The sequence below is a fragment of the Mucor mucedo genome, assembly GCF_025094135.1.
Source record: "Mucor mucedo strain NRRL 3635 chromosome Unknown EV154scaffold_105, whole genome shotgun sequence".
Taxonomy (NCBI): Eukaryota; Fungi; Mucoromycota; class Mucoromycetes; order Mucorales; family Mucoraceae; genus Mucor; species Mucor mucedo.
In genome coordinates, this window is record NW_026252389.1 from 110,171 (window position 1) to 125,515 (window position 15,345).

At 39.6% G+C, this 15,345-nt stretch overlaps 2 protein-coding genes across 2 annotated transcripts; one reads left to right on the forward strand and one right to left on the reverse strand.

Moving 5' to 3' along the window:
• Positions 1-1,024: 1,024 nt before the first annotated feature.
• Positions 1,025-2,501, reverse strand: EV154DRAFT_485026 (uncharacterized protein; the record flags this gene model as incomplete). Its single annotated transcript, XM_051598719.1, has 6 exons — positions 1,025-1,404; positions 1,459-1,579; positions 2,071-2,102; positions 2,158-2,171; positions 2,307-2,396; positions 2,419-2,501. The coding sequence occupies 6 exons, from the start codon at positions 2,499-2,501 to the stop codon at positions 1,025-1,027; spliced, it is 720 nt and encodes a 239-aa protein (XP_051453909.1).
• A 376-nt stretch (positions 2,502-2,877) lies between these two features.
• Positions 2,878-4,642, forward strand: EV154DRAFT_485027 (uncharacterized protein; the record flags this gene model as incomplete). Its single annotated transcript, XM_051598720.1, has 3 exons — positions 2,878-2,940; positions 3,520-3,919; positions 4,551-4,642. 3 exons carry the CDS (start codon positions 2,878-2,880, stop codon positions 4,640-4,642), a joined length of 555 nt encoding a protein of 184 aa, XP_051453910.1.
• Positions 4,643-15,345: the final 10,703 nt, after the last annotated feature.

Sequence of the window (15,345 nt, forward strand, 5' to 3'; positions counted from 1 at the left end):
ATTTTCTGCTGGCCATTGATTTTGCTTCCGCCCGTGCCCATACACCACTTTCAATTTACATTCTTTGCTACTTGTTTCGTTTGTTCCTTCTTTACATAACGACATATCTCCCATACACCTTTTATCAGTCATAGAGGTTACATCATCGTTCTAAATTTTATGGCCCTTTAGATATAAATTAAACTATCAATATAAAAATAAATGAAAAAGAATACATAGACTTGTCATTTATTTTCCACTTTATACACCTGTCCTTTGTTCGTTACAGAGACTTCTATGTTTACTTAGCTTCAACTTTTTTTTTAACATAGAAAAGGCGTGACATGCTCTTGTTCCTGTTTTCCTTCATTTAAAATGCATTTTATGCTTCGTGTTTAAAGCCAATACGCCTTCATCTTATTTATCATGACATACACGATAGTAGCATACGTTCATCTTTACAAATTGGACCAAGATCTGTATTAAAAAGATCAGCTTCTCGGTCAATACTTGATACATCCTTTTACTGCTAGCGTTGTTCCCTTTACTATACCCCATTGAATGTTTCTTTCATTGTTCAATATTATTCTTTACTTGTTCATCATCCTTCTGTGTAAACAAAATGAATCTATCATTACTGTTTAAGATGAAACCCCCTTCATAAAGAATCTACTTTATTCGGCCATCAATCAATGCACTTACCATGAACAGGGCACCATGATACATACATTCTCTCTTTTTTTTTCTTGTTTAGTTTGACTCATTTTTGAAGAAGCTCGGGGTTCATGTTCCTTGTCTATCACTTGACTCTGTCTTTGCTGACTTCAATTTATCTACCCAAACTGATGACTCTATACATGGAAGAAGAATGTCGTACTGATTCCTTCTTATAGGTCTTGGCACTCTAATAGAACGATTCACCGCGTTAGTCTCTCACACTACATTACTACCTTTTGCTGGTGGGTTACCTTGGAGCCGCGACTCTTGTTATTGATAAGACAGGAAGAAAATTTAAAATAAAGTCCTGGTCTTTCGTATAAATATTTCATTTTGTCACAATTAGGATCAATGAAACACTACGACCTTGAATGAAAGCCAAGTAGCAAAAATGAACTTCTTTTTTATTTTGAATATCATTGCAATAAATGTAGTCGCTGTCTTTATAATATATGTAGTGTAATTCTCCAGTTTTGTCCAAGAAAGTGGAGCGAAGCTGAAGATCTTCTAGTTCCTTGGTTAAGGCCTTGTCCTGCTTGATAACATTAATGAACTTCTTGAATTTTTCCCCGCTCCATCGTTCAAGGGCTGCAACGTAGTAAGGAATTACAATTGCAAGAGCCCCGTATTTAAACTCCTTGAACAAGACATGGAATCTTTTACCAGCAGCTTTTAATAGTCTGGTCTGGTACTTACTATGTTGACCGTCTATTAAAAGAAGGTTAAATTTTTAAAGTATGCAATAGGCCATGTATGTTTTACCTTTTATTGTTTGCATGTGTTTCTTGTGTATTCCTTTGCTTTGTAATTGTGACTCTTCCAAGAAACAGAAAAAGTGATAGCATCCAACGTATTGGATACACTTTCGCAACACATAGTATGTCTGACCGGCATTAAAATAAAAGAAGATGTCTTTTAAAAACTTGTCTATATCTTCGTGCTGGGTAGTTTAGGTCAGAGTAGGCATTATTCATACTCTAATCGCCTTAAGTCGAAGTTCCTAATTTAAGATAGACTTGTTTTGTCTAATCGCCACTGTGGGCGTTACAATTGCATCAGCCTCCTTTGCAGAGGTGGTAGGCACCTGTACGGGTGTGACCACATTGGTTTCATCGGATTTTTGAGTGTCATTTTAAAACGAGGCCTCGTCATCGACGTACGGGTTGGTGGCGTACGATTTCTTTTTCTTACCGGAAGAGCTACCGTCTTGGGTTTCTCCGGCCATTCTTTTCATTGGCACTGCCATCGGTCTCCTCCCAATGGGCAAGGGCGTAGATTGTTTTGATTATGTACATCTTAATATATATACATTTTTAAAATAAAAAAAGTGCTCACCTTCTTCGGTCGGTAATTGAATATTTGACATTCTCAAACCTTGACTAATAAGATGGCATAGTTTTCTGGATCTAACAAAAATAATTGGTTATATGTTACAAGATGATTGGTTTACCTTGTACTTACATTCGCTTTTGATACTAACATGCACGTTATTTAATTCAGTTATTTATGCTTTTTTTGTGTTTGATGTCGAACAACAAAAAGGGTGAGAGATAAAGAAATTTGTCGTCCATCACCACCTTTCAATATGCATTTTGGATTCAATCGCGTACCTGTCGGAAAGCGACTTTTTGTATGTAGGTGCAAAAGTCGAATTATTCTGTTTTTCTTTTTCGCGTTCTTCTTTTAATAGTAGCCGAGAGCTATATTAAATACTATCGCTACTTTACTATCAGAAATAGCTGTTTTATGTCTATTCCACGATCATTGTATACGCACAAAATGGTAAGAAAAAAACCGATAAGCATTCGTTGTTTTACGTTTCAAAAGACGGGTGAGATGTCTAAATTAAAAGCATTTCGTTGTCATCTTATAGCCTTAGATTCGATCGAAGTCGGGTGTTAAAAAATTACTGTCTGCTCTTTTTGTTTCTTTCAAACGACGGGTTTTCCCTAAGCTCCCCCGCTTTAATATTTTAGCACTATTAATGTTTGATAACTATCAGCAAAACGTTTTTATAACTAAATATTTAAACTAATTGCTTTTGTTTCAAAGAAATGTTACAATCGTTCGTCTGTCAGAAATCTGTAGCAAAACGTTTTTTGGGGTATAAAATTTTAATTAAAAAAGAGCAAAACGTTTATCAGGTTCAAGCTTAGGGACAGGTTATATTAATTGTTTTCCATGAGAAATGATTCGTATCGCATTATTTGGTATATAAGACATGGTATCGAAATACTTAGTCAGGTTAATTATAATGCGTACAAAATACAACATAAGGACTAGACACCTGTAGTGATATACTTTACAAGGAGTTGCGTAACTTCAACACAGGCAATTACTATGTTGGGTAAGACTTTACAGGAGATTCCATGGCAACCAAAATAGTAAACTTCCGTCTTTTTGGACATTCCTTGCACACGTGATTAGGCGGAATAATAATCAGGAGTATGACTATATCAAGTTTACGGCAGAGATTGCGTAAAGAAAAATTGAAAATGCGTTTATTTTTCTAGCCATAAAATTTGCAGCTCAATATACAAATAGGCCTTGGACACAATAATTGACCTTCTGCTATTGCAGTTTTTGAAAAAGCTCCATATATTTTAAAATAACGAACACTACAGCCACGTTTTAGCAATTAAATATCGACCAGTCAACCGACCGGCCAAAAAATAATTTACGAACCGTCAACCTGCCGATCGAAAACTGGAAGACGATCGGTCAACCCGCTGGTTGATAGTTAGAGGATTGTCATGAACCGCCTATGTTTCAGTTGCATATAATCATGCAAAATGTCTCAGAAAATTATTGAAACCCAACTAGCCCGTTGTTCCTGTTCCACCTGTTCCACCTGTTCCACCTGTTCCACCTGTTCCACCTGTTCCACCTGTTCCACCTGTGCCATCTGTTCCACCTGTTCCCTGTTCTCTGCCTCCTGTCACACATGTCACTGTCAAACATCACTATTGTATCCTGTCTAACGCCTGTGTTCCAAATAATGTATCCCTGTTGTCCCTTGTGCTTGTAAAACCATTTAACATGCGTTCCCTTGATAACTCTGCCTTTGAACTCCCTTATAAAACATTAATAATATCAGCTCATGTTATCCTCTGTATCTATTTGCGAAATTATATGTGTTCATTCCCGCTACCCCAAAGATGTGCCAAACTAAATATGGCCGTTCCCAAGCAAACATTATTTTCAAAAACAAATCGCTCGATATGTAAAAAGGTTTGGTCCCCCCAGTATAAGTACTAGCTTATAATTTTAGTATACTGAGGATAGCAATGTGGCCCATATACAACCAGTAAATAAGACATGCTAGTTTAGTAATTAGAAATATTATTTTAAGTCATGTCTCACATGTTTTTGCTTTTTTGTAATTTATAGCCCCCACCTACGAGGGTATAAATTACTAATTTGTAAATTGCCCAACCCCCCATAAATTTTGGCTCGTAAAATGTTTTTTTATAGTTTAAATTACTATTTTGAGCTAAATACTTTTGTTCCCAAAACGTAAAAAAAGTTTTGCTTGGGAACGGCCTATGACTAATAGTCAGTCTTTGTTAATCTGATCCCCCAACCTTTGTTTACCCAATCTGTCAATAAAGATAAATAACAGTATGTTTATTTATTCTTATTTCTGTATTCAAGAACTTATCTATTTTTCCTGCTCCTCTGAATAAACCTTTTTCTACCTTCATTCCTTTTTATATATGTATTAATACTAATAGATATATAATGTCTGTTTCTTTTGTCCTCACCTTAATAATTATTCTGTTCTGCTCTTGCCCCGACCCACTCCTCACAGGCCTACTAATTGAACAGGTTATCTTGATTAATTTTTTTTATAGCTCTGTTCAATACACCAATACTAGAACCAGACTCCAAAGCAATGACACCATTAGAGCAGCATTGGACTAAACGAAAATGTGGTAGACTCTAAAATGGGTTACATGTTTAGAATAAAAATGTTTCAGTAAAGGTTATGAAAAAAAAGTGTTTAACATGTTATAATAGTGATAATAGCTTATATATTTCCTATGAAGCGCTGTTAACCGGATCCATAACTTAATAATAACAAAAAACAGAAAACTAAAAATGTTTGGAAAGTTTCTCTATGAATGAGTATGTGATGTCATTACACAAAATACGAAAACCTTAAACGGTTACGATACTTTGGAGGGCACTGTATATACGTTTTTGAAATTCAGCGCACGTTTAAGGATGTTCTGATATGATTTGCGACTTACCTTAGATGTGAAATTAGCTCAGATAATCCCCATACAAGTTTAGAATGCTTGAACCATTTCGGAACCGTTTCTAATTTCTTATAATGTATTTTGGTCATTAGTTTAATGTAATCAGGGAACCCTTAAGTATCGGATCTGTAGGGATAACGGACCGGAGTACCCTAAAGTTAACGGATTTTCAGGGATAACGGACCGGAGTACCCTAAAGTCAACGGATTTTCAGGGATAACGGACCGGAGTACCCTAAAGTCAACGGATTTTCAGGGATAACGGACCGGAGTACCCTGAAATCAACGGAATTTGAGGGATAACGGACCGGAGTACCCTGAAATCAACGGATTTTGAGGGATAACGGACCAGAATTCTCAGATTTGTATGATTTAGGCTGCTGACATGAAACAAAATAAATTGAGATCTTAAATAAAAGATGTACTAATATGGACAAGCTCCGTTTTTTTTTAAAAAAAATGTTTTTTTATATATACTTTTTTCCTAAATTGAAGTCTGTCAAAAACAATGTTCCCATATTTTTTTATTATCAATCTACTGCTCAAAAAATGAAAAATCTGTGGGCATCGAATGTGAAGCCTCTAGAAATAAACGGTCCTAAAATAGACAACTAAAATGCGAAAATACAAAATAAAATTTTATTACTGTTTCCTTACCTTGATTTTTTTAAAATGAACAATCAAAACAACAACAACAACCCTATTAATTTCCAATTTATTTAAGTGACACCTAATGGTGTAGGCTATGGTAGCAACCGTCGCATGCTACTACTGTTTCAGAAAAAAGGAGGTTCCTGCTGCTGCCGCCGTTTCCCCGGCTGCACCTGCTACTGCCACTGCGGATGCCACGGAGGCTGCTGGCACTATTAAGTTTCGGATACCAGATACACGCACTCAAAAGGGAATTCAGCTAGGACCTTTTCTCTTATTGAATTGTATGCTGATTACAACAAGCGGTTGGAGTCCAATCGTACGCTAGCTGAAATAAATGAGTTGTACCGTGCATGTTGCACTCATTCAAGACCAAAAACGGCACCAATGGAAGCAGACCTTCTAGTCCATTGAATTCTAAGTGGCTGCTCACTATGCTGCCATCAGACATCGCAATGATAGGTTGAATCCAACTGGTATGGCACCGATTGAAAACTGGGATTAACATGATGCGATGCAAATCCCAACAATGAGATGCCCACGGTAATCCCACCCACTGTGTATACCTCTCTTGCTGGAGAGACGATCGATAATCGTGGTAAAGCTGTCGGTGCTAGACGAGGAAGAGCCGTCAAAGACGATGGTGCTGAGGAGGGTGTGACTTGTCGGGCTGCCAGTAGAAGTAGAGCGGTAAACCGAACGATCGCGCACCTGGTCACCTCTATGAATGAGATTGATGCACGTCGTTTTGAGCATGGAGAGCCCGAGCGTAGAAAGTTCACTAGATACCTTGCTCGTTCAACAACGTTTTTCGGTCAGATGTTGGATTCCATGGAGAAATGGAACCAGGTGCAGTCTCGCATTGCTGAGTAGATGCAGGCCAATCTGGATATCCAGCGCCAGATGCTGAAGGTAATGAAAGTGGATTTTGGCTCAAGCAACAACAACGCCACCAGCTACAATGCGTTTGAAAACGGTGACTACAATTACACCAACAACACCAGCCACTACTTCCGCCCAGATGTCATTGATATTCCTGACGCCAATGACTATCAGTTCAACAGTACCTCTGCCAGCAGCAACAGCGCCTACAACAAACACCGACGCCAAAAACACCATCACCAGCAACATCGTCCTTAACAGCACCCTCCCAAAAAACACCTTCCGCAAGAACATCTTTCCCAATAACACCTTCCCCAAGAACACTGCCTTCATCCCCTCTGTCAGTCGCATGGCGATTGATGGCAGTGTCAGACGGTTTCTCCTGTTCTGTAAGACGTGCTTGAAATCACTTATCCTTCGCCTGATTAACATAAACCTCAAAACAACGACTAAAATATATTTGGCATTTTTTCAAAAATAAATTTGTTTTGTTTTAAAAAAATTTAGTTCTTAGCAAATTTAAGGAAAAGCTGCATTAGAGATGCGCAAGCGGGCACTGTTACAGATAACACATGTATCACCTTGCTCTCCAATTACATGACCAGCAGGCTCAAGAACCACACCATCGAAACCTATCTCCCCTCTTGACTTACATGCATTCTGTAGAATAGCACACGACCCGATGATATTACTGATATCCAAATTATCATACACGTAAATATGGAATTGTGTGAATCTCCGCCGATGAATGAACTTACCAAAAGTTCTTTCAATGGCCATTCTTCTGGTTGAATGCGAATAGTTGAATAACCTCTTGCGCGGACCCCGGAGACATTCACTTTCAGGGAATGGTTTAACCAAATTGACAATGGTCGGATTGGCTGAATCACGTAGAAAATAAAATCCTTTAGGGAAGTAATGCCCAGAATTGTTCATGACCTTCCAGCTGATATCACTGGAATTTTAGGCTGAGGCATCGTGACTTCTGCCTAGTGTATTCAAAGTAAATTAGTTTCCAACTCTCATATTTATATTGGTCATTTTACCAGAGTCTCGTACGCGAATGTAAGTAAACATACAAGTATCGTCACAAACAGCAGTAAGTTTAATGGTGTAATTGTTTTTTCTGTCACGGAACCCGCTCCATAAGCGGCTGGAGTTGAATTATGAATGGTAACGTTTTTGCAATCAATAGCACCAGTTGCATCCAGAATAATCACACCAGAACCTTTGTGGAATCTAGTAGATATAGCACTCACCATGGCTGAATTGTTAGGCCAATCAATCATATAGATAAACACATCCTTGATGGCCGTCACGTTACGCCTCGTAAAATTGGTATAGCTGCCATACGAAACACCATACAGGACGTACATGTTTCTATATCTAAGACTGACAATTGGCCAGTCTCAAAAGAGAGGTAGCTATCTGAATGTAGATAGGAACCTGGTTTGGTGTCTTAAAATCAAATTCGGGATGAGTAGACAATCTGTTGACAAGCCAATTGAAAGAGTCCCTTCCCATTTGATATGTGGCACAGAAGCTATCTACTAGGTTTTTGTCGTCGTCGTTGATTTGGGATGTTGTACCTCCCAAAACGTGTATCTTTCAGACACTGTTGTGGCACCCACACCGACAGTTCGCGTTCTGGTGATAATTGCCCCGGTCATAAACAAAGGCAAGGAAGTCATAGCCATTCCAAGTTCCTCGAGAAATCGGCTGCAAAAAGTCGTACTGCAATTGCTGTTCTCCACGCAAACGCACATTAATGACAGTAAGGTAGAACAAATCTACAATTTCTTGGTTCTTGGCAGCAATGTTTTCACTAAATGCATAAGAACAGTTTGTTGTTGTCTTAACATTTTGAAGATGAGGAAAATTTGTTGGTGAGTTTGAGAATTCATTGAGAAATTAAATTGAAACAGAGAAAAGGAAAAAAGGAAAGGTAAAACACGAACTAAATAAAAAAAAATCTTGCCGATAGTTTAGTAAATCGAATTGCACTAGTTCCAGGATAATGTTTATTTTTATTGTTTATATTTTTTAAAAAGCAGTTTTTGGAAAAAGATTGACCTTCAAAAAAAATATCTAAAAAAACGGCGCTTGTCTATATTAGTACATCTATTTAAGACCTCAATTTATTTTATTCGATGTCAGCAGCCTAAAATTGTCTCTTATAGGAATCGAACCCAGTCGGGAAAACGAGGTGTGTGTAGATGCTAGTATTTAAACGTACTTTTTACAATGGCTACCGATGTCTGGACCTCAAGACTAGTACCATTCGATAGCTCTCGTTTTTTTACATCTAAATCAAAAAAATGGTATATGCATCCAAATCAAATTGCTTGTCGCTAATTTGCTTCTATTGTCTCAGTCCCTTTCTTTCTTTCTCTGCTTTCTTCTTCTTCTTCTTCTTTTCTTCTTCTTCTTCTTCTGATAGCGTTCTTGCTTTTATCGTTCCCTATTTCGTCCGGTGTTGCTCTGCCGCTGCTTCTAGGGCTTCTTCTTCTGCGGCTTCTCTTGCGGCTCCTCCTGCTCCTCTGCCAGTAGCGCTTCCTGAGGCCCTCCTGCGGCATCCTTTGTGGCTGCTTCTCCTGTGGCTTCTCCTGCGGCTACCCTTGCGGCTTCTCCTGTGGCTTCTTGGCTCTGTACGGCTCCTCCTGGTAAAGCTACTCCCGCGCCCTTGTCTGCGGCTCCATTTGTGGCGGCCCGCCCCCTGACTTTTTCGCCCGTCAGTATGAACGTAAGTTTTTCACCATGGTAATGGTTACTCGATAAAAGTAGCCTACATCTAATGTTGTATCTCTCTCTAGTTGGTGACCGTTTGCGACGTTTTCCTGGTGTTATTGTACACGCGATCACCACCACCACAAAAGCCATTCGATTGCCCTTTGCTCGTGTTGCTAGAGGGCAGTTGGAGTTGAATACGGTCGTAAGGGAGTATATTTTCTTACAAGGAAACATGGCCGCATCACAGGTTCGAAACCTTCTTCTGGCTTTGATCCTTTTTTTAATAAATGATGGGGTGCTCACGGTGCGCCAACATGCTTGTAAGTTGTTCAATGATGTTTTCAAAATCACCTTAACTTTTTATCTTTATCAAACAAAAATGTAGTGCTTCACTCACCCAACCCAACACGTTCTGAGTTAGAGTCAATCCGACTCGCGTTGAAACTTGGAGCCTTTATTGCTCCGATTGTAGAGGACGCAGGTCTTACCGCTTTGTTGTTGGTGGACTTGTTTCCCTCCATCCAAATTACAACGAGCAAGAGTAGCAGTCCTTGCGGACTATAAATTTTTTTTGCAGGTTTAAACCTGCGTGAGTTATTCCAAAATCAACGGGTCACTTCAGTTCTAGCTTTCGGTGTCGAAACACTGTGGGACTTCTACAATCAGTTTTTTTAAAACAAAAATAAAACATTTTTTTTTGTTAACGACATTCATAGTACAGAGAGTGAGAGAGTGAGTGACAATGACGAAGAACTTGAGCTAGGTACCAGATTCTCTAACCTGAAAACCGATTGTTTTGAACACAGTGTCGTGTTTATAGGTAAGTAAAATTATAAGGCAGTTTATGAATAATTTGAGACTATTTATAAGATTGTCTTCATTATGAAATAAAATGAACAAGTATTTATATAAAGAAGACTATCTGCTGTGCCACCATCTTTAGTGTATCTTTGAAGTTGATATCATTTTCCCAGTGTGTATCCTGTCACCTTTAACTGCTTATTTTGTAGATATGTTACACTTGGAATTACTGTCATCTTAGACACATTGTCCTTCCATAACTTTAGTACCCCTAAGTCACTGTGTTCTTGTAACCTTGTGATGGGATAGTACCAACTATCTATATTGGGTAATTGATTCCTTCGTCATTCTTAATGTATTGATGTCAGAGATATGGATTTATTTGATGTAGCAACAATATAGCAGATCACCACACACAGAATCTCTGACCTGATAAGGGAATTGTTATTTTCACCCCTTCTTTTCTTATTTTCACCCCCTCGATTTATTTTGGTCTTTTTTGACCTATGGAACTGCGTATTAGATTTCACTTATATTTTGACATTTCGGCGGGACTGCTCTGTCAAAGCATTAATAAATTGTACCTTTTTACTTTCATCCCACTCCCGTAACGTTTGTCTTAACTTTTATTGTTCCAATAGGGGGTCCGAAGCATTAAAAATAAAAATTCCGAATTTTTTTTTAAAAAATCCCGTAATTTTTCCCCCAGCCAAAAATTCAGGAACGGACGATAAATTTCGGTCAAGAAAAACCACGGACGATAATTATCGGTCGAGAAAAATGACGGACGATAATTATCGTCCGTGGATTTGACGTCATAAATTATGACAAAATTGCCATAAAAAGTAATAAATAGTTTATTTTTCTTTATTTTACGTCATAAAAATGACATGCAAATGTCACCACTCATCTAATTATGATATATAAACCTCGTTTATCCCACATTTGACTTACCTTCTTTCTCTGAAATTATTTTCTGAATTATATCAACTAAAATGCCCGGTCAACGTAAGCAAACTACTGCTAGAACATCCAAGAAAACATCTTCCAAAACAGCTTCTGTTGATGATAGCCAACGTGGATCCAACACTAGTCCTGCTCATGCCAAAGCGATGATTGGTTACTTCGAGAAAACATCAAGCTTTTTAAAGCATACATCGGTGTACATGATAACGCTGCCCCTGGAGCTGCTACCATAGTCAAAAAGCGTGAAATCATTAACGGTATGATGAGAAAACTGTTGGCTGACAAGGCTATACCCACCGATTGGACGCTGGATCAGCTTATGAAACGTGTTGCACGTCTTTTTATTAAGTACCGTGAAATAGAGAGAAAGTTGAATGGCACTGGTTTTGGTTTGACAGAAAAGGATATTCGTGGAGGGATCAGCAGTATCGAACAAAAGTGTGATTTCGAATGCCCTGGATTTGAACGATTGTCGACTTTGCATGGTGATAGGCCTAATACCCAACCTGTTTGCGTAGCTTTCCACGGTGCTCCTGGCGGTACTGAGTATACGTTCTCTAGTAGAAAAGAGCCCACCATTACGGCAATTGATGAACAAACCCGTGCTGTTTTTGGTGAGAGCGAAGAGCTTGAACGAGCTCAGCCAATTCGATCTGCTTCTGAGGAGCCTTCAGCTCGTACTCGTGATCCTTCTGTTGGCCCTTCGTCTCCTGGACCATCCATGATTCCTCGCTCTTTGTCTCTCGAGCCTGCAGGTGACAACGATACGTCTTCTCTTCCTGTGGTTCCTGAAGATCGTCCTAGACCTCGTCGTAGTTCGATGTCATTAGACAGGGAGGTTGCTGAAATCCTTGGCGCGAATGCCTTCAGCGACGATGATGATGATGTGGACACTGTTCGTGTTAATGCTGGTTCCCGTGGGGTTCGTGGAAGCTCTAGTAGTACTCGTGCTCCTGGTGGTCGTGCTGCTTCTGGCGGTTGTGGTTCTCGTGGTGCTCGTGGGAATGTTCGGTCGTCCAGACCTCGACCTGAAATGCCTTCAGTTGATCGTATTCGTGTAGATCCCGATTACGCCATGAGAAACAAGAGGATGAAGAGGGATTTCTCTTCAGAATACCGTGAAGCCCAGTTGAGAAGGGATGAAGTGCTGAGAGACAACAGCCAGAGGGAGTTCGAGTTGGGTATGACGGAGCTGTTGGTGACGAGTCTTCGGACTAATGCGTTCAGAACGACGTCCTTCACGGAAATCGCCCAACACATTGCGACATTCCGGCAATCATTGAGGGAACCTCTTGAGAACGCTCGAGGTAACGAAGAGGCGTATCCAGTAAGAAGCGATAGTGAAGGTGAACCCGCCCTTGACGGTAACGATGATTTCTCTGATGATGGATCGGAAGTAGTTAGACGTTAGTTATTTTTTTCTTTTGAATAAAACCTTTTTTTAAAACTAATATTTACCTGATTGTATCATCAATGACCTTCTACAATCCCTCATTCATTACAATAATAAATTTGCTCATAACTTCCAAACTATAATGTACTTTTCATCGATATAATCTGTTTATATTTTATTTCGTGCGAAATGTACAGTGTAATCTGCCAATACTACATCCACAACCGAATCCCTCCATCTATTCAGTGTACGACCAGAAATACTTTTGATGTTGTCGAACGATTGAAGCAACAATACATCCTTTCTTGACTGACCTACATCTACGTCCTCAAAAAAATCGCCAGCAAAATTGTCGTTTTCAGTAATCAAGAAATTGTGCAAAAGAGCACAAACAGACACAATCTCGTCGATCTTCATCACGTCCTGGTTGCAATTTATCTGGATAGGAATGTTCTTCAAGATCCTCCATTTACCTTTCAGTACACCGATCGTGTTCTCGACGGCAGCTCTCGCAGAAGAATGTACCTTGTTGAAATCTTCGCACGTCTTGGATTTCAGTACCTGAGGTCCCCTGAAAGGGGTAAGAACGAATGGATGTAGAGCATATCCGGAGTCACCCAGAAGATACTCATGGTTTGCACCATTACCGCATGTGAAATAAAGGTGATCTTTATTTACCATATAGCTGGCATGCTCTACACATGTGGCGTCACCCACTGAACCTACATGTCCTACTTGCGATCCAAAAATGATCATCCTTTCGTCGCATACCACTTGACAATTTAGAGAGTAGAAACCCTTTCGGTTATAGTACGTTTCGGCATGCTTCGTTGGCTTCTGCGCAAGACGGAAATGAGTACCATCAATATACCCAATGCAATTTCGACAAAAGTGGTATTTCGTGATTGCTGCGGCCGACAATTCTCTTTGCTCCTTGTTGGGCCAACGCATCAAATGTCCAAGGTTCTCATTAATTGACTTGAAACAGCGCTGCGTGTAGTTGGTGACAGAGCCTTTATTAATCCCAAACAAAGTAGCAATTTGGTCGATGCTGTTGCCTGTTCCGTCGAGGCTCAATCGTCTTAAGGTCACCGCAAGTTGGATATGAACATCCGTTTGGGCGACAAAACTCTTGTTGTTGAAGACAGGATGGTCTTCAATAAGGCGAAGAAGTTTCAAGAAAGACTCCTTCTTCATTCGACACATCTTGACACACTCTTCGTCACCCCACTTGAGAAAAAACTCTCGGTACTGGCTAAGTTTAGGGATGCCTGCTCCACTGTTCAAAGCGCGTTTCGTTTCTAATCCGCTCCATAATTTGTGCATCTCATCGGCTTGTTTATCCTCTTCAATGATGACACTGTGCTTATGCAAAGTTTTCATTTCTTTCAAGGTTTGTTGTCTGGTTGATACTTTGGGCATTGTAAACGTAGTTCATAGAGAGATTTATAAATAAATGAGTAGTAAAAGAGGTGTAAAAAAGGAAGTAAATCAGAGAAGTGCTAGAGTGTACTTTGACTAAGTGACAAGGTTTTTAGACAGTCACCCACACAAAAAAAGCTCCCGGAATTTTTAAAAAAAGCGGCAGATAATTTTACAAAACGTTTAATGTTTGGGACCCCCTAATGTCTTTATCAAACGAAAACACCTATTACCTTTATGACGGTGATTTGCAGGATGCCCTTCCCTTTCGAACCAGAAGAAATTTTGAAAGCGTCTACGAAGTAGATGATCTTAACGATGATCTCGACAATGATCTCGACGAAGAACTCGAGGGCGAAACCTTCGTCGTTTTGTCTACTTCTGCCCCTTCTCAACTTGAGTTTAGCTCTAGCGAAACTCTCGAAAAGTATGTGATCGCTCACTGCAAGGACAACGGCTACCTTGTTTCTTTGGGCCGTTCTCGTTACTACCCCGATCGTCGCCTTAAGTCTTTGGATTTCAAGTGCGATCGCAATGAAAAAAACAGCAGTAAGTCCACCGGTAAAATACTGTCGAAGACAGGACGCACCAATTGCCCTTTCAAGTGGGTGGTCGGTTCCAGTGGGAGAAACGATCAGGGTGTTTATACTGCAAAATTCACCCTGCACTTAAACCATACTGGACATAATCATGAGTCTGCTAATTTTCTCGCTGGTCATTCCACTGCATGCTCGATTGGAGAGAATCACATGAAGGTAATCAAGGATATGACGATTGCTAATAGCTCACCTCAAGATTTTTTGATTTACGTTCGCTAAAACTTCCCTGGTGATTAATTCAGACCTATTACGCTTTACAATGCTAGACAGAAGATTCGTGAAGAGTATTTAGATTGTCGCTCTCCTTTGAAAGCTCTCTTGAATCAGTTCTCTGAAGCGGACTCTGGATTTATTTACGCGTACAACTCGAATGAGGAGGTACCATCAAAAACCTTTTTTTTTTGCGCACTCTCATTCCTTGGAAATGGTTGAACGTTTTCCTCAAGTGCTTTTGATGGAATGCACTTTTAAAACCAACAAATTTGGTATGCCATTCTTGCACGTTGTTGGCATGGATTGCTTCAATAAGACATTTTTTGTGTGCGGTGTTTTTTTAAAACACGAAACCCAAGCCAATTATGAGTGGGCGGTTTCCACATTACGTATGAAGCTGTTTTGGTGCTATTTAGAGGAGTTCAATCCTAGCATTATTGCTATTGGCCGTAATTTCGCATTAAAAGGTGCTTTAGGGACAATTTTTGAATCCAGCACGGTTCTTATCTGCCGTCGGGATATCAACAAGAACGTGTTGGCCAAATGCAAAAAAATCTTTTTTAACAGATGATGACTGGAATACGTTTACGGTCAGATGGAATCGCTGTATGAACAGTTTCAATGAAGAAGAACGGGAGCGAAACGTGAGTGTCCTGAGAGATAATTACGGGTTGAACGCAGGATACCTCCCACTGTTAGCGTATCGTGAGTCAACATGGGTGCTGTTGAAA